General features: G+C 35.4%; 1 protein-coding gene across 1 annotated transcript in view; it reads left to right on the plus strand.

Annotated features, from left to right (window-relative positions):
* Positions 1 to 3550: 3550 nt before the first annotated feature.
* Positions 3551 to 19112, plus strand: part of LOC106774094 (exocyst complex component SEC6) — a 38677-nt gene continuing 23115 nt past the window's right edge. Inside the window, exons 1-10 of the mRNA XM_014660929.2 lie at positions 3551 to 3765; positions 3876 to 4009; positions 5820 to 5858; positions 10186 to 10274; positions 10408 to 10498; positions 10900 to 10989; positions 11120 to 11199; positions 12642 to 12734; positions 14508 to 14534; positions 14703 to 14810. Of these exons, the coding sequence (XP_014516415.1) occupies positions 3881 to 4009; positions 5820 to 5858; positions 10186 to 10274; positions 10408 to 10498; positions 10900 to 10989; positions 11120 to 11199; positions 12642 to 12734; positions 14508 to 14534; positions 14703 to 14810 (746 nt within the window). The 5' untranslated portion in view covers positions 3551 to 3765; positions 3876 to 3880. The remainder of the gene's footprint in view (positions 3766 to 3875; positions 4010 to 5819; positions 5859 to 10185; positions 10275 to 10407; positions 10499 to 10899; positions 10990 to 11119; positions 11200 to 12641; positions 12735 to 14507; positions 14535 to 14702; positions 14811 to 19112) is intronic.

A 19112-nucleotide genomic window follows, 5' to 3' on the forward strand; every position in this document is an offset into this window, starting at 1 on the left:
CAGGGACGAACAAAACCATATTCCTCATCTCTAACAGTCTCCAGATTTCACCCCACTAGGAACCCAAGCTACCATCACACAACTCACACAGACCGCGCCCCATCACTCACCACTGAGCACACATAACTCTTGACTCACGTTCACCATGTTATCTTGACACCCAACAACACTATCAACACAACAGAATCACCCCGCTGGAACCCGTTTCATCCATCAAGCACAAGGAATTTGATTTGGCCCATCCAACCACAATCATCATCACCTTTCATAATCCATCATCCGCAGCAGTACTCACCAGCATTGTCCACGCTTCATTGCTTCAACTTCCTCCATCACAGAAATACAAAACAAAAAGAAAAACAGAGATGAACAAATCCAATCAAAGCACAGAAGTAGAGTGAGGGGTGGTGGCGTCGTTTGGCTTCGCTTGCGGTGTTGATTTCGATTTCGAATAAGAAAAGGGGAGAAAAGGGAAACCCCTATCTTTGAGCCGCGCCGAATTGACAGTTGACGAGGGAGTTCATTCGATGGGGAGGAAGGTATGTCCGTGGTGGTGTTAGCAAGCGGCTATCGGCGTCGTTCAAGATGGTGAAGACGCGTCGGAAACCAGAGGTTATCTCCATCGCGTGGGAAGGAAGACGGAAGGTATAGTTGCTCCGACTGGCGTGGACGACGTCGTCGGCGACGGTCTCGATCAACCAAAGGAAGGTGACAGCTACGACGCGAGAAGGAACCTTGGTGGTGACCGGCATCGCCGTCGGCAATCCTGATGGTGAGAAGAAGAGGGATCGTGGCTCGGTCTGGCAGGGACGGTGTGTGCGTGGATTGGAGGGAGGCAGACCCTTCCCTGGTTTTCTCTGTAGAGAGGAAGAGACCCTAGGTCTCTTGTTTGATCAAAATGAGAGGAAATTGGAGAAACCCCTAATGAGTTTCTGTTAGGGTTATGAGGCTTTGGGCCTGGGGTGGGCCGCCTCTTCTATTCTTTGCATCTCCATTTCCTATCTGTAACCCCTTTCATATGGGCTGAGGTCCATTATGTTTCTGCCAATAAAAGAAAAGAAGGATTGGGCCTGGGCAAACTATTTCGGTCTGCACCCCTATTTTTAGCCATACACCCCTGACAGAGCACAAGGTTGGAGAAAGAGGCCTTGGGCTTGGTCTACCTCCTTGCTTCCTGGCGACGCGCCACGCTATTCTCACCCCCACCGTGTTTTTGTAAACAAAAAAAGGGGTCTTGGGCCTGACCAGCAAATGCACCCCCAATGTTCATCAGCTGCACCCTTGTCCTTGGGGCCTGGACCAAGAAATTTCGGACTGCACCCCCTTTGCTTCCATTCGCAGCCCCCTCCTCTTTGGGCTCAAACTCATTTTGGCAACCAATCAAAAGAACTCTTTTCTGCACCCCTGGTTTTGTCTTCTACACTCTTTTTTTTTTCTTTCTTATTGGGCTTAGACTGTGATGTTTTTTTATTGTTTGTCTTTTTTTTATTTTCTTTAACTCTAGTATTTGTCTTATTATTGTGTGTTAATAAAAATAAAAAAATATATAAAATCATAAAAATAAAATTTCTTTTACAAAAAATACCAAAAATATATTTTAAGGGGGTCTAGCGCATGGTGATCGCACGCATCATCCTTGTGCTAGAAAAACCCTTTCTTTTCTATAAATAAAAATTAAAAATATATTTTAAGGGGTCTAGCACATGTGTGATCGCACGCATCGTCCTTGTGCTAGAAAACCCTTTCTTTTCTATAAATAAAAATTAAAAATATATTTTAAGGGGTCTAGCACATGTGTGATCGCACGCATCGTCCTTGTGCTAGAAGACCCTTTCTTTTCTATAAATAAAATACCAAAAATATGTTTTAAGGGGTCTAGCACATGTGTGATCGCACGCATCGTCCTTGTGCTAGATGACTCCTTCTTTTCTATGTATAAAAATTAAAATATATATTTTAAGGATTCTAGCGCATGTGTGATCGCACGCATCGTCCTTGTGCTAGAAGATCTTTCCTTTTTCTCACATAAAAATTACAAAAATACCAAAACATCCTTTCGCAAACAAACAATAAACTTTTTAGCCAGAACTACGTGATCCTTGATTCTNCACTCAAAATGGAGATACGTAGGAGCAAGGCTAGTCCTTGTCAGGTTCACTTTCCAAAAATCCAAAAAATTCAAATCAATTTCTCAATCAACTTCTCACACAAATTTCTCAAACAATTCTCCAAACAAATTTTCCAAATATTTCCAAAGAACTACGTAACCCTGATTTCTCAGTCCAACTGAGAATACGTAGGAGCAAGGTCAATCCTTGTCGGGCACAAAAAACGCAAAAAAATATTTTGTTTTCTTTAGTTTTATTTTTTAGGGGAAATTAAACATTTTGCAAACCATATTGAATTCGCGTATTTAATTAAAGGTAACCGACTCCCGAACCAGAATCTGGTTTTTTTTTGTAGACCGCCTTATCCTTTTTTATGGTTTTTTCCATAGTTTTCCAGAATAAACTATGGTGGCGACTCCAAAACTCTTTTTCGAAACTATTAATTATTTTTGGATCGTCGTCGTCCCGTCGCGATATTTTGGTTGCGACACATTGAATCTGCATTTTCGCAAAGGAAGAATGAAATTCTCTTCTCATTTCTCTCATCTCTCGAAACCTAGCTACGAAGGTTTTCAATTTAGGGGTGAAATTTTTTATCAGAAGAAAAATCTGTGGTTACAGTTAACTGTAGTGTAACTATGTAAAGTTCAATTTCTTTTAACTGTACTATAAAATAGTTTCATTAGTTTTTAGCTAAAACAAGTTTAGTATTTTTAAGTACAATACAATATGGTTAACTGTAGTTACAGTATAGTTCATGAAACTATGCCGAGCCCTACTTGTACTATGGATTTGGTAAGATGAAAGTTATACCAATGGAAAGAAAGCATAGAAACATGAGATTTTTTTTTTTAATCTTAAAGACTAAAAGTATTTTTTTTTATATATTTTAATATTATATTAACGCAAAACTTATATATATATATATATATATATAAAAGACTATCTTACTAGAAAAACTTAAGCACTTATTTTAACAACTTCAATATTAAAGAAAATTTTGTATAAATTTAAGTGATGTTATAAATATAAGTCACTATCTTTATTACATCTTTTGGTCAATAATAATAATAATAATAATAATAATAATAATAATAATAATAATAATAATAATAATAATAAAAATAAAAAACACTTTGTCGTAATCTTCGTGATCATATGGTTTAATTTTAAAACTTTAAATAATTCGACCAAAATTAATGGTTTCATCTTCATTCCACTTTCAATTCATACACCTTTTTCTCAATAAACACTTAGTAATCTTCATCATCACATTTTCTAATTTAAAAAATTTAAATAATTCAACCAAAATTAGTAGTTTAATATTCATTCCATTCCCACCTCATAAACCTTTTTCTCAATAAACACTTTTTCGTATTCTTCATCATCATATTTTTTAATTTAAAAAATTTAAATAATTCGATCAAAATTAGTGGTTTCATTTTCATTCCATTTCCAATTCATAAACCTTTTTCTCACTTGTTCTCCTTTACTCCGTGGTCACAACAATTTCCAATTCCCATTTCGTTATTCTTCGTGGAAGCTCGTTCAAGCGCGGCTCTCCCTATAGAACTTTCTCTTTCTTGAATTCGCACCTCGTCAGCATCGCAATTTTGTGCACTCTGACGCGATCCGCGTTCAATTTTCCCAAAATCAGGTCAAATTCTCTCTACATTCGGGAAATCACTGGTGAATTTGTTTATTTAACTCAGGAATATGTGCATCATTCGAGGTTTGAGCTCATTTTGCTTCTTCCTTTTTCTGCAGGCACGATGATGGCTGAGGATCTCGGTGTGGAGGCAAAGGAGGCAGCAGTTCGCGAGGTCGCGAAGCTGTTGCCTCTGCCGGACCTGCTTCAGTCGATCTCATCCATCAAGGCTGATTACATTTCGCGCCAACAGGTTTCAGTTCTATTCGATTTGATTCAGTATATTGTATAATATTTGTTTTAAATTTTTTGCCTATTACTGCTGTTGCTATTTGTGTATGGATTTCTTATTAACGTAGTGTGATTCTCGAGCTCGGTTTTGAGCTACCTGGAACTTCTATTTTTTTTTTTTAAATTTCTCAGTGGATTTTGATTTGATTGCTATAGGGGCGTTATTAACTGTTAAGACGTGACAGTTGATATGTTTATTATGAAGGGAATTTATGGGTTGTACGTTTACCTGAAAGTTGAAATCCGAGTAACTTTATGGAATAGATAATTAGACGATGCAGTAGTTGTTGATTGTTTGAAGAGGAATCACTTCTTCACTTTGCACTTTATGGAAGCGGACATCTTTTTTTTTAATCTATGGGTATGTATTTGGGGGTAGTACCACCCATACTGACCACAACATACTACTTTTCTGCCCTTCAATGGAGTTTAAGGAGAGCGAGAGAGAAAAAAAGATGGGTAGGATGGTTTGAGTTTATTCACGAAAGATTGTTATGAACTTTTATCCATTTTGAATAAGGAAAAGTTAATTTGGATAAGTTACCAAAAGACTTCAAAAATGATATACCAAAGAATATTTTTTCTCTAATTTTTTACTATAAATATGCATAACATCATTATGAATTATTTAAACTGGCAATCAATATTTATATATTCAAAATCATCTTTAAAAAATTTAGTCAAATATAACAATATGAACAAATTGTTACCTATTACAAAAATGAATTTAATCCATCCATCTATCCAAAGTCCAAAATGTGAAACTATGATCTAACTCATTGAAGACATTTCACTCATTCTTGATCATCATCATTGAAAAAAGACACTCTAACTGATATTCATCTTAAGACAAATTAAAAAATTCAAAGAATTCCATAATATATGAAGATTTGATATGAGAATAAATAAAAATGTTCCTAATAGTACATATATAATATAATTTTCCTGATTATATAAGATTTTCTCTTTATTTCTATAATTATAATAGAAGCTTACATAATAAGTTTTTGAGTTTCTAACATATAAAAAAATCACCGCATCTGTCCTCACTAACATTGTATCAGTGGTGTATCATAGGCTCAAAAAAACCTTTTTTAAATTGGAAATCTGAATAGAGTTCTGATATGTGTTTGACATAGGGACACGCCATTATAGAGGCATGTCTGAGCTTCATAGATTTTCTGATCAAAAGCTGATTTGTGTTGTATCTATCTGTAACCTAGACTCCTAGGTGTAAACTCTATTGTGTTTTTTTGTCTTTCCTTACACTTTTGTTGTAAGCCACTGATTTATATGTATGAATCTGAATTAGCAAAGAGATCTAAGTTAATATCTCTCATGTTCTTTTCTCGCTATACTCTTTCAAGTCCCACTAAGTGGAAGCTTTGAGTATTCTCCTCTTTTAAGATTTATTTTAAATAATTGAGACAACTTTTGTTTAGTTCTAAATTGATTTATATTTCAAGTATGATGACAGTATTGTGTTTTAAATTCTCGGTCTTCATTAAATGTTTAAATACGGTTGAAATTCTATGTTGTTTGATTAATGACTCACTGGTGTATTGTCTCAAATTTTGTATCTCTTCTGAGTCAATTACCAGTTTGAGTTATATAACAACGACCATATTGCCTATTTGTGATCGTCTTGTTTGAAACAACATTCACAATTATTAGATCATGTATGGCGTCTCCATCATTATTAGTATTGCAGCTTTTATTCAGAATTTAAGCAGCTACAATTCTAAGTGTGAATATTTTGCATTATTTTTCAGGCCAATGATGCACAACTTAGTACAATGGTTGCTGAGCAGGTATTCTTTTCTTCTTTCTTAATTAACAATATGTCAACAGCTTAGATGCAGGTTGCAAAAAAACGAAACCTTTTAGTAGTTCCAAACCTTTGAACTACTGTTTCTTTTATACCATACAAGGTCATACACTGCCTGCTCTGTAAATGTGTTTAAGTTAGCTTCTTTTGTTTTCTGATAAGTTTTTGACAGAACAATGTTGTTTGATCCCTTTGACTAACTCAAATAAGTGGGAAAAGCCTTTTGTTTCCAACTTGTTCTGTGGAGATTTTGATTGTGATTTTTTTCATTACAGCTTACTGGGTAAAAACCCAAGTTCCATGTTGGCTTAAGATAGAGCCCGAAAAACGTATGTAAGTGGGGGACAACTCTTAACTTCCAAGCTGGTCTTTAACATTGAGTTAGCCATAAACCTACTATCTAAGATGGTATCAAAGTTTATCCTAGATCCGCTAAAAAGGGTTACCCATCATATTATCCATCTACTTGAGTGAGTGTTGTACTATGAAAAATCCATCTCCACATTTACTGCCTAAATAGAATATATGAATAGAGGGCAACCCTCACTTCACCAAATTGGTCTTGTGAGGTTGATTTTGACACAAAAGTAGTTCTATGATAGTAATAGAAACATGTGATGAGAAAGTTGCTACAATTATAACATATTTTTTAACAAAAGCTCTTGGGAGCTATTACGATGTAAATTCACTTGAAATGTATGAAAAAGCACTGAAATATTATTTCTTAATTTTCAGTATACAATAAGTCTCTATTTGTATAGCCTAGGTATAACATCATATGCTGGAACTTTGGGCATAATGTATTAGGAAACCCATCTCCTACATTAGTTAGAGATAGAGCCTGAATGGAATGTATAAGTAGTGGTCAACCCTCACCACCTGAAATTGGTTTTGAGGTAGTTTTAGAAGTGAAAGCACAATCATGAATGTAATCAAAACATGTGATTGGAACTTGCTACAATTATAACATATATTTGTTAATTACAATTCTCTTTTGGAGATATTAGCATGTAAATATAAACACTCAAAATGTATGGAAAAGCTTTGAAATATTATTTTTTGATTTTCAGTTTACAACTAGTCTCTATCTGTACACAGCCTTGCTATAAAGTCCTATGCTAGAATTGTGGGCATAAAATCAAACCCTGTTGCATCAAATAAGTAAATCCTTGACTAATCTACCCTAATAAGGAAGAAGTCAAAGTAATTGTATACAAAGAAAGGAAAGAAGAAATAAACATATGGATCACTTCCTTTAAACTGTTGAATAAATTTCTATTACTCCTTGTGAATGATGCATTTAGATCAACTTATTGTTAACTTCTTGGGAGGGGTAGCAATTGAAGTAGTATATTGGTAAATCTAGTCTTCTCCTTGTGGATTTGCACTAGTGGGGCAATTTGGATATTTATAAGACTTTAGAACTTTAAATCAATATTGATTATTGAAGCAATGAGATTAACTACTATCCCACAGTTAGAATAGCTAACTAAATAAGATTTTATAATTTTTCTAAAGAGCATATGAAGATATTGCTAGGTTGAATTTCATGAACTTGACGCAATAATTTCCCTACTTTCAATATTACTTCCAACATAACTCTTCCATTCACACTATTATTTTAACCAAATCCTAAATCTTATTGTAGAATATCTCTTCCCTCAGTTATTTCCACACATGATTTGCATGAACAAGGGCTATAAGAATGACCAAGATCTTAAATACCATGTCTAATATGAAATGCCTTTATTGTTCAACTGTAGGTCTACAGATTCAAAAACATTTTCCAATGCAATGAAACTCAACAAAGCATAGATAATAAAGTATGCACATGAAGCATAAAGGAAGATCACATTAGTTAAGAAAAAAATCGAAATATAAAGGAAATCGCATAAAGTCAATATAAATATTTGTTACATTCAACTATGATGAATGGGATATTATCTATTCCAAGACATTTGGAGCCTAACAAATGAATTAGAAATTGTGAAGATTGAAGGTGGATGTCTCTCTCATGTTCTCCAAGTCTAGAGCCTGCAACCAATGTTTCTCTAAATGCTAAAAGGTGTCTCCCTTGTACCCCAATCATCTTTTTTGTTTGTAGTCCATAAAGTGAACTTTCGTTCAATGGCATGATGTCTTGCTGAGCAAAAATGATATGGCAAATTTTGTACTTTACATGGCTTTGTGCTCATCGACCTATCTTGTCACTAAATGACTTCAAGTGGTTGCAGTTGCTCTTAGTTCTTCATGTGCTCTTGCTGAATGAGTTATATGTTCATTTAGTGAGTATTTTCATAAGTGACTTCATATTACTATGGCTCCAAGCTTCTAATTCTCTATAAAAAATATGGAGAAGTTAGTGGTATCCTCTCTAATTGTAATCCTTAGTGATATGGATATATTCTGATCATAATTCACAGAAATGAGGAATAATCATTGCTGAAGTATAAATAAAATCTTAAAAAGGTATGATTAATGAAGTAAAAAACACACTTATCACCTATCTCAACTATCTATTTGTTATTTGACTTGTAATGTCAATCAGTTCTATTAAAAAATGGGTTTTAAGCCTAACTCAACTCCACAAAAGGTAGCGCATGGTGGTATCATTCCTTGAGCAATTAACAATGTTGTGTTCGCCAGAGTTGGGCGCACCTGTCTGCCCTATCAACGATCCCAACAGCTACGACAACAGCCGTAGTGGCCGGACAATAGCGAATGAGTTTTATTATTATCATTCATATGTATTACATTCTCCTTACATGTATTTGTAACAATCCAATCTTCAAAAAAGGGAAATAAGGAAACAATATATTGAAAAATAAATTAGAAAATTCTATATATATTTTCTCTAATTAGGAAAATTTTTCTTTAATTACAACATTTTGCAATTTGACAAATGTCACTTTGAAACAACTCAACAAACTCTTAATTAAATAAGAAAGGAGAAGTGGAGCACCATATAAAGATGAAGACCTATTAACCCATTGCCTTAAGGTTTTGGGTTGAGTGTGATATTAATCCCTTATGTGATTGGACTCAAATTTCATTGGTGTTGTGTCTCTCTAGTAAACCCCCTCTCTTGATAAACCCAACAATGAGACCTATTGGCAATAATAATGTATTTTTTGCTAGATAACACAAGGCACAACAGTCAAAAAACATGAAGGATGGGTTGTTATATAGCTAGTACTCAGCAGTGTTGGGAAACAGGTAGACTTCATTTTAACACCAAGAGGGAGGGTGAATTGGTGGGTTTTCAAAATCAAAGTCTTTTCGCAATCTTTGATTCAAAGTAGAAAACTTTACAAACTTTCTTGAATCGTAAGTTAAAGAAAATTTAGTGCAGCGGAAAATTAAAGTAGACTACGCAGATAATAAAGTCGACAAAATGTAAAAGTATAGGGATAGAGAATTCAAATGCAGGTTTTTATACTAGTTTGGCCTCAATGCCTACATCCAGTGTCCTTCCAATACCAAGAAGCAAATGCACTATAATGGTCAAGGCTTTTACAACAAGGCTTTTATAGAAGACCTCCATGTCAAAAATATAAAACACCTCTCTAACCTTCTAACCAAAATATAGGCAAACCACACAGCAAGACTTGCAGCAAGATATTCCCTCTTCTGCAATCTGCAACCCACTTTGAACAATCCTCAAAGTGTACCAGACTCCACGAGTCCAACCCTTGTAATCACAACAGGTAACAACAATCACCACGGATGCCAACAATAATCTTGATCAATCCAGAAACACCTCAATTGTGCAAATTTTGATCAAGCAGTAAGCGCAACACAGTCCTCCTTCAGAAACTCATCCAAACAAGATCACAACCGTCTTCTTGATTAGTTGTTGAAGCTCTAAAATATCAGAGAATCAATCTGAAATAGAATATGAAATTGTCAGTTCATCAAAAGTCTCTGAAAACAATCAGGTCTCGTCTATTTATAGATTTCTATAAACAAGACGCTCCTGTAGTCGATTATGCTACTAATAAAATAGATTTTATTATAACAGTTATAACAGTTAAGACACAATAACAACAATTCAGTCAAACCAATTTATTTCTCAGCCAAACCCCACTAAACATAAAATGTTTTCAGGCTTTCTACTTCCTTACACCATGACTTTATTATTTCAGAACTTGGAAACTGAAATTTAATTGAGATCTCAATTGATTGCATGTTGTTGTTTATCTAGTACATTAAACATGTGTTTCCTTGAAACTGCTATTGCTCTTGATGTTGACCTAACCAAGGTACTAAATCTCATATCTTGATGTGCTTTGCCCAAAATATTGCTGCAGGTTGAGCAGTCACAGGCAGGACTAAAATCACTATCCTTATCCGAAAACACAATAAATCAGCTTCGTGAAAACTTTGTCTCTATTGAGAAGTATGTTAGAAATGTGACAGACTGAAACTATTTTCACCTATTAGACGGTGTTTGCTCGGTCATGAGAGTAAGCTTACCACCAATATTTTTCACTTGGAACTTACTGTGATTCTCTGATTTCTTGTTGTATCAGGTTATGTCAGGAATGCCAAACATTAATTGACAACCATGATCAGATAAAGTTACTCAGCAATGCAAGAAATAACTTAAACACAACCTTGAAGGTGGTTTTCTAGATTAAAATGCTAATTGTCCAATACTCATTCTACTGGTTCATAGTTAAGAGTTGTTACTTAGAACTTTCCCTTTCCCAGTTTTCTGCACTAGTATTGAGCTTTTTATCTACAACTGTCAGAAAATGGGTTTCTCTCCCTTTATACCGTGTATAATCGCTGTTAAATTAGCAGACGCAGTTATGTATTGTGGTTATTCCCTCAAATGCTGCCTTCACTGTTTCAAAAACTTTTAACTTAGTTAATTTATCATTTTTAGAATGGTTGATACAAACTTATGATTTCATTTGTCCCCATTTAAATTAAATGATTGGAACTCAGTTGTACACATGTACTGGTAATGGCCATATCCTGTCATTTTGATTTTGGCTGATTTCTTGGTCTTCTGATAGGATGTTGAAGGTATGATGTCTATCTCTGTTGAGGCAGCAGAAGCTCGAGATTCTTTGAGTGATGATAAAGAAATTGTCAACACTTATGAGGTAATGCTGGTCTTCCTTATAGTGTACGCTATTGGTTCTATTATAAATTGACATAATGTTTTTTCAAATCTAAGGTGCGTTTTAAACTTTATTTTCCATTTTATCTCTATAACTTTTATGGCTTTTGCAGAGGTTAACTGCATTGGATGGAAAACGAAGGTTTGCGTTGGCAGCTGCAGCATCTCACAAGGAAGAAGTTGGAAGGCTAAGGTGTGTGTCTTTTTTAGTGAACTGTCACATTCATGTTTTCGGAAAGCAAGAATTTAGGAGGGGGCTGCTACAGATTTTGGAATGAGAATTTCAATTTACATAAGCCCTCATTGATATGCAATGAACCAATTATTTTTGCATAGTCAGTGTTTCACATAAATTATTTTATTGGTCATTTAAATCTCTAAATTGATACTTTTATCATCCAATTTGTGGTTATTTTTAGAGACTTTGGTAGTGGCTGTTATGAGTCTTTTATTTTGTAGTACTGGAGTGTTGAGTTTTCTTTTGACAAATTTGGAATATTTCTTGTTTTGAGAAAACTGATTGAGGTAATTAATCATCACATAACGGTATCTATTCAACTTTCTTATAAAAAAACAGGTGTATTATTTTGTGCTCCATTATATGCATGATCCAAAACTCCATCATCAGAAGTTCTTTCTGGCTCTTCTGATGCAGACTTTGTTTTTCCTATGGTCAATTCACGGTGTTGGAGGGGATTGAGAAAATATTTAGGTGGGATGTTAGTTATCCTTTATGTTGCATTAAGAAGTTTTTAAAAGAGCATTCTACAGCCTGGAAGTTTTTTATATTCTCTTTAAAGAAGGTAACCTGAGAAGATTATCTCTTAATTTTTTTATCATATGGAACTTGGCACATCCATCTGTACATTGTACACCATATTTGTTAGATATGTTGTGTTTTATGTTAATTAGGGAAACATAATCTCTATGTTAATTATGTTATTTTTACATATTCATTTGTATTTGGTTTATGTTAACTATGTTATTTTAACAATGTGAGATTTGCTAAAAATTACTATTATTGGTTTGGCACCAAGAACAAATGTTGATAACTCTTGATCAAATACAAATATATCTATTGAAAAATGCTTGTGACAATCAGGGGGACATGCAATTTGATTGAAATGCAAAGGAAGTGCAGTATTTAAAGTTCTTTTTTTTTTTTGCGACTATAAAATTTAGTATATCATCAATAGGTCAAATTTCTGTTCTTTTATTGCACTAGTCAACCCTCCTTACCTGCATAAAGGTATCTACTAGATTACTTGTTCTGCATATTTTTAGTTAATTTGTTTTATGCTGGGCTTACAGGGGTCACTGGATCATTTGTTTGAAATACCAATCCACTTGTGGCTAAAGTCATTATTTATTTTATTGGTTGAATGGAGCCTTTTAATGGCCATTAATCATCAAATTTGGTGATTTAACTAGTTTTGTTATACACTAACTCATGAAAATCAAGGGTTAAACGCTTGCATAGTGAAGATGGCATGTTTTACATGCTTTTAGAACTTGAGTGTAAGTATATGAAAGATGATCACATGTATTTTGAGTTGTATTAATGATTGTTTTGATAATTTATTATATAAATTTAAGGCTAAGTATCTTTTTTTCCACATCTTGTGTATGTCTCAGAGAATATTTTGAAGATGTAGATCGAACCTGGGAGACCTTTGAGAAAACGCTATGGGGACATATTTCCAATTTTTATAAACTTTCTAAAGAAAGGTTTGTGCACTGTTTTTGATATTAACATCTAGAATAACATGGTCTATTGTTTGGATGAAGCTATCCCTCTTAACTTCTATTGTATGCTACCTGTGATACTTGAAACTAATGCATTTTCTATTGAGTTTGGTTGGCAGATTTGAGTCATTTGTTTGTTTAATTGCTTATTAGAATTTTAAGGCTTGGTGATATCAGTCTTCTTTTCTGCAATCATTAAGTGTCAGATTTTTGGATAAAATATATTAAAATTAAAATGTTGTCTTTGTAAACATGGAGCGGTCGATCTCAAAAGTGGGGCAGTGGAATAGCAGTTAGTAGTATGACCACTATTTTTTTTTTATATAATTTAAATAATTAAGGGTATTATATATGCAAATGCTCAGCATGGGTAAATTTACCCACTTTATACACTGCCATCATTACGCAAAACATAAAGTAGATTGCACAAAAAGTAAGAGAAATAAAGTGCTTAAAGCCGTACAAGTCAATAAGCATTTTCAAGATTCCATTAAAAAATCTTTAAAATATGTATTAGCTTTCAATTACAATTTTAAGAAAAATATAACATTTTTTTTTTTGTAGCAAACTTTTAAGTTAAGTTACAAGTCATTACATTATTCTTTCTAAAATCTTGTTGCTAAACAACTTTTGCTTAAAATTTCCTCATATCAGTCTCTTAAAAGTTTGATCAGCAAAATAGTTTCTCAAATTTTAATTATTTTAAATTAATTCATTAATATCTTGAAGTATTATTCTATCCATCATTGTGGTGGCATAACTTTTGAAACACTAATATAATAGTTATCGGACAGTTAAGAAGCTATTTATAGACAATTTTTAAAAGATATTATAGAGATGTATGTAATATTCCAAGTATATTTTGTTAATAAATGAATATTATTTTAATTTTTATTTCTCTAGTATATGGTTTCAAGAATATTCTTATTTATATTTTTTTAGTTAGAAAATCACACTAACATCATCATATGTTTGTGACTGGAGAGATGATATTTATAATTACAAAATAAGGTCCAAAGCGGGAAAATTCGAAAAGTCAGAAGCAGTGCCATGGCTTATAAGTACTGAAACTGATAGGCCTTGGTTAGTTTACAGGAGGAGGGAAAGAGTGAGATGACTACTTGTCTTAACAATTAGGTAGAAAAGGGAGAAGTTTAACCGAATAATTTGTTAGAAGAATAGGCGGGAAGGGTGTGTATAAATAGTCTCTGTTTAAACAGAGAGAGTGGTGGTTGTTGGTTGATGTAAAGAACAGGTTCACTGAACCTTGTTGAGGGAGGTTATGCTCCCAGTTTCTGCACAGATACATTCTTCATAATAATACAGTTCTTTCATTCATAATTCTTTGTTGTTCATACTGTGTGATAGTGAGAACAGTTAGGTTCAATACTTAGAACCTAACAGAAACCCTAATTCCTTTTTATGGCTACAGCGTGGGACTGCTGGTGTACAAGCATTGGCAATGACTATAATGAACTTTCTTGTTTTAAAGGGACTTTTTTTGGTGTAAATGGAATGCTGGTCTAAACCCACTCTAGTTGTTTGGTATACTCTTTAGCAGAGATAGATGTTAGAGCAGTAGTTTGTGCTGGGTAAGAAATTGAAAGTATAGGAATGAAAATTTGGTGGCTACAGTCTATATTCCATTTACTTAGCATGGTTGGATTTGTTGTGCTGTTAAGCATAAAGAATATGCTTTGATTGTAGTATGATCTGCAACGCTCTATTTTAATTATTATTTCTTTTCCTTTGCAGCCCACAGACATTAGTTCGAGCTTTACGGTATGTTGTTGATTGTCAATTGCACTTATTTTTTCCCCAGTCAGTTCATTATCTTCATCATTTTTAGATGGTAGGTTGGATGATTGGAAATACTAATCAGCTTGTAGATGATTTTACTCTTTCAAAAAATAATGTAATCTTATTTTCCCTTTGTTTTCAACATTCCAGGGTTGTTGAAATGCAAGAGATACTTGATCAACAGATTGCAGAAGAAGCAGCAGAGGCTGAAGGAGATGGTGACATTGCACCAGTTGCAAATCCTCGCAAGAGCGGCATGTATGTTATAATACTTTTAATTAATTTCCATTATGTCAGATCAGTTGTGTGTGTGATTTGAAAATCTATATCAATGGAACCAACAATCCTTGCTACCACCTTGTTATATGATTTCTTGATAGTTTTAGAGCATTTACTTTACATACGTTTTTTGGAAATCATCTAGAAAACATAGGAATGCATTCAATTTTCTAAGAGTGATGTGTTTGGTTTATCTTCTTGTTTGTTTTCCAGGAGAATATTGTTATCCTCCGTCTATGTCTCTTTTTTTAATTCAATAAAAGAACTTCGAGACTATTACTCTGATCAAGATATTAAAAATCATTTAATCTTTGTAAAGACAAGCGAGAGTCATATCATGGAATCCTTGTGAATCTCCAACTATTACGTTTCCGAGTAGGAGACGTAACCAGAATAACCTCACACACTCAAAACGCGTAATAGAACACTGAATGAATGATAGTGGATGAATCAAACTCTTTTATTGATGGTAATATCTGAATAAACACAAGTAAACAAAGATAACTGGGAGCATAACCTCCCTCACAAGACAATAATGTCTATCTCAAAACTCAATAATCAAAAGCATGCCCTCAACCCTAGCATCAAGGCTTTATTTATATTAAATATTTCCCGCCCATCTCATACTAAATATTTTCTTAGAATATATCTATATTTAATATAAATATTCCCCCGTATATTTTCCTAGCATATATCCTTAATTATAGTTGAATATAATGAAAACTCCCTTGTGTTTTGAATATACACATAGGGTCCTCTATTTATAATAGAAGAAATATGGGTTAAGCACAAAATACAGATAAGAAATATAAACAAACTAACTAAAGATAAGAGATAAATATAAGCTAAATATAATATCTCTAACACTCCCCCTCAAGCTGGAATATACATATTGTATGGACTAAGCTTGGAATAAATAAACTCAACTTGAAATATGTATTTTGTCTTCAAGAGTGTGCGACAAAAAAATACGCAATCACATGTTGATGAACAACTAACAGCAGCTTATGGAGCCTTCAACTAGCCCCATGAAACTTCAAGTAGGATGACTTTGACGAAGGAGGACAATGACAAATTGTAGGGACTGGATTGCCATCAAGTAAGGATGGGGCTTGCAGTGGCTGAAAGCGACAAAACTACAGGGACTGTCATCACTGACTGATGGGGTGATGGGGCCTGTAGTGGCTCAAAGCGACAAAACTGTAGGAACTACCATCTCTGACTGGTGGGGCCTACAATGGTTGGAAACATACTCCCCTAATGGTGAACGGCGGAGATGACGGCGCACCGATAACAAACTGTGAAAGTGGAAGATCATAATGAGCTCTTATTCATCAAAGCACCCAAAAACAAATCTGACAAATTTGATAAAGGGTTGGTGAAATTCAAAACACCTTTCTACAATTATAAATATCTTATATTGAATATTTCCCTGAATATATATTTATTTACTCTAATTATCTTATATTGAATATTCTCCTTGAATGTAGCTCTCTTTACTGTAATTAGTTCTCGCCCATCCTAACCGTTGTGACAGTTAGGGTGGTAATCCTTCGACCGTTCGGCTTGACCTCTCTCTGCTCCTCTCCTTTCGGCTTGTTCGCTCCCCGTTGTTCACCGTTCGGCTTTGTCGCTCTCCGTTGTCTACCGTTCGGCCTGCTCGCTCCCCGCCTTCCACCATTCGGCCTAGTCGCTCCCTGTTGTCTATCGTTCGGCCCGCTCGCTCCCCGCCTTCCATCGTTCGGCCTGGTCGCTCCCTGTCTTCTACCGTTCGGTCCCCTTCTCCCTCTCTCCTATACCTCCTCTCATATACTTTCCAACCCCTAACATTACCCACCGCCTGATGATCAACCTTGTCCCCAAGGTTGAGATCTGGATATTGATCTTTGATAGTTATTGCATCTTCCCACGTTGCTTCATCCGGTCCCCCCTCTTGCCATTCTATTAACACTTGTTGCACCTCGTCCTCCCCTTGTTGTACCTATCTTCTATCCAAAATTCTAATCAGCCAAAAAGACGGACCCTCCACCTGCAAGTGTGTTGTCAATTCCTTCTCCACACTTCTTTCCCCCATTGCCTTCTTCAACTGGGATACATGGAACACTGGATGTATCCGTGAAGTATCTGGCAATTGGAGCTTAAAAGCCACCTCTCTGATCTTCTGTGTGACTTGGAAAGGCCCAAAATACCGAGCAACTAACTTAGGATGTAGTCTGGACGACATCGAGGTTTGCCGTGTGGTCTGATCTTTAAGTACACCCAACCTCCCACCTCTACATCTGCTGGTCTCCTTGCTTTGATGGCTCGTTTCACCATCAGTTCTTGAGCCCGTTTCAAATGAAATTCTAATTGTTTTAATGCTTCGTCCCTTGTCCGCAACTCTTGACCGACGGCTTCCACTAAGGTCTCCCCTGGTATGAACCTATGCAAAGAAGAGGGTGATCTCCCATACACTGTTTCAAACGGAGTACACCCCACTGCGTCTTGATAGCTAGTATTGTACCAATATTCAGCCCATGGTAGTATTGAACTCCACCCCTTTGGTTGTTCTGAGCAAAAACATCTCAGATAGAATTTATGACAGGACCCCAAACATCAGAGTGAATTAAATCAAATCGAGAAATACTCTTTTTGTGACTAATAGGATAAGATGCACGATGATGTTTTGACAATTGACAAATATCACAATTAAGAGACTCAACAGACTCTTTGGTAAACAAGTGGGGAAATAAGGACTTGATAAGACTAAATGAAGGATGCCCAAGCTTTTAATGATGTAACCATATTTGGGATTTTACCCACGTCTCAGATGTAGCTTGTTGACTCATGATTTTTGTGTTGCTTTGGTCATCAAACACTAAAAAATACAACCCACTATGCTTGTTAGCAGTTAAAATTGTCTTTCTCGTGGCAAGGTCTTGAAAAACACAATAAGTTGGAAAAAATGTTATTGAACAATTTAAATCCTTTGAGTTTTTGCACAGAGATAAGACTATTAGCTAATTGAGAAACATGTAAAACATCCTTTAATACAATAGATGAATCCAAAATTATATTCCCAGAGCCGCATATAGGTATACCCTAACCATTCGCAACTGTAATAAATTGTTTTTTATTTCTTTTACCATATGAGTCGAAGGATAGACTAAAAGGTGTCATATGATCAGTTACACCCGAATTCAGGAACCAAATACCTTGAGACACATGACAAACTGTATTGAGGCAAATCTTACCTTTTATGGACAAAGTACATGATCGAGAGGGCTTACTCATTGATTCATCTATTGATTTCAAAGGAATAATTTTTACTTCAGACATCCCATAGAACACAACCAGGAGTCTCCGGTGACCTTTTTCGAGATGACGACGACGTGTGGGTCACATCGAGAAAAGGAGCAGAACTTTAAACTCAAATCTACTCAAATATTGGCCAAAGAGGTTGTCACTGACCTTAGGAACAGACTCAGGAGTCCTTGACGACCCTGTTTGTGGTGGCGGCGGCGAGTGGGTCTCGCCGGACGTGGGTGCGTGGGCTACACGCACCGATGACAGTGGCAGCGCGTGACGGCTCCTCTCACGGAACGACTTCCGACGTTGTGGTTGTCGGTGTTGGGCACACCTTTCTGCCTTATCAACGACCCCAACCGGTGACGATGGCAGTGGCGGTGGTCCGACAACGGCGGTGGTGTGACTGTGCAGTAGTGTTTGTGGTCGCCGGTTTTGGGCGCACCTTTTTGCCCTATCAATGACCCCAATTGGCGACGACGATAGTGGCGGTGGTTGGACAACGGCGGCGGTGCGACTGTGTAGCGGAACAGAGCCCCAAGATTGAGAGCTTTGATACCAAGTAGAAAATAGGACTGATTTTATTATTCTGAATCATAAAAAATACATTTTCATATCCTCTATTTGTAATAATCTAATTCTCCTTAAAAGGGAAATAGTGAAAATAGGGAAACAAAATAAAATAGAAGATTATACATCTATTTTCTCTAATTAGGAAGATTCTAAAGATATCTCCTCTAATTACAACATACTCTTCATTGAAATTCTGGATTCTAGATCATCAGATTTAGAAACATGAGCCGCTTTGTTTGGGTATCCATGTAAGGCATAAGATTTCTCTCGAGTATTGCCTATTGTCATACAATATATGGATTGAGGACACATACTACGACCATTGCGTCCTCCTTGGTTGCTTCTTCCTCCTCCTCTTCCTTGTGGTGCTACCACAGTTGATGTTTCAATACCATCGATTGAATTTTCATCTTTAACTAATGA

This window comes from Vigna radiata, chromosome 9 (assembly GCF_000741045.1).
Source record: "Vigna radiata var. radiata cultivar VC1973A chromosome 9, Vradiata_ver6, whole genome shotgun sequence".
Classification (NCBI taxonomy): domain Eukaryota; kingdom Viridiplantae; phylum Streptophyta; class Magnoliopsida; order Fabales; family Fabaceae; genus Vigna; species Vigna radiata.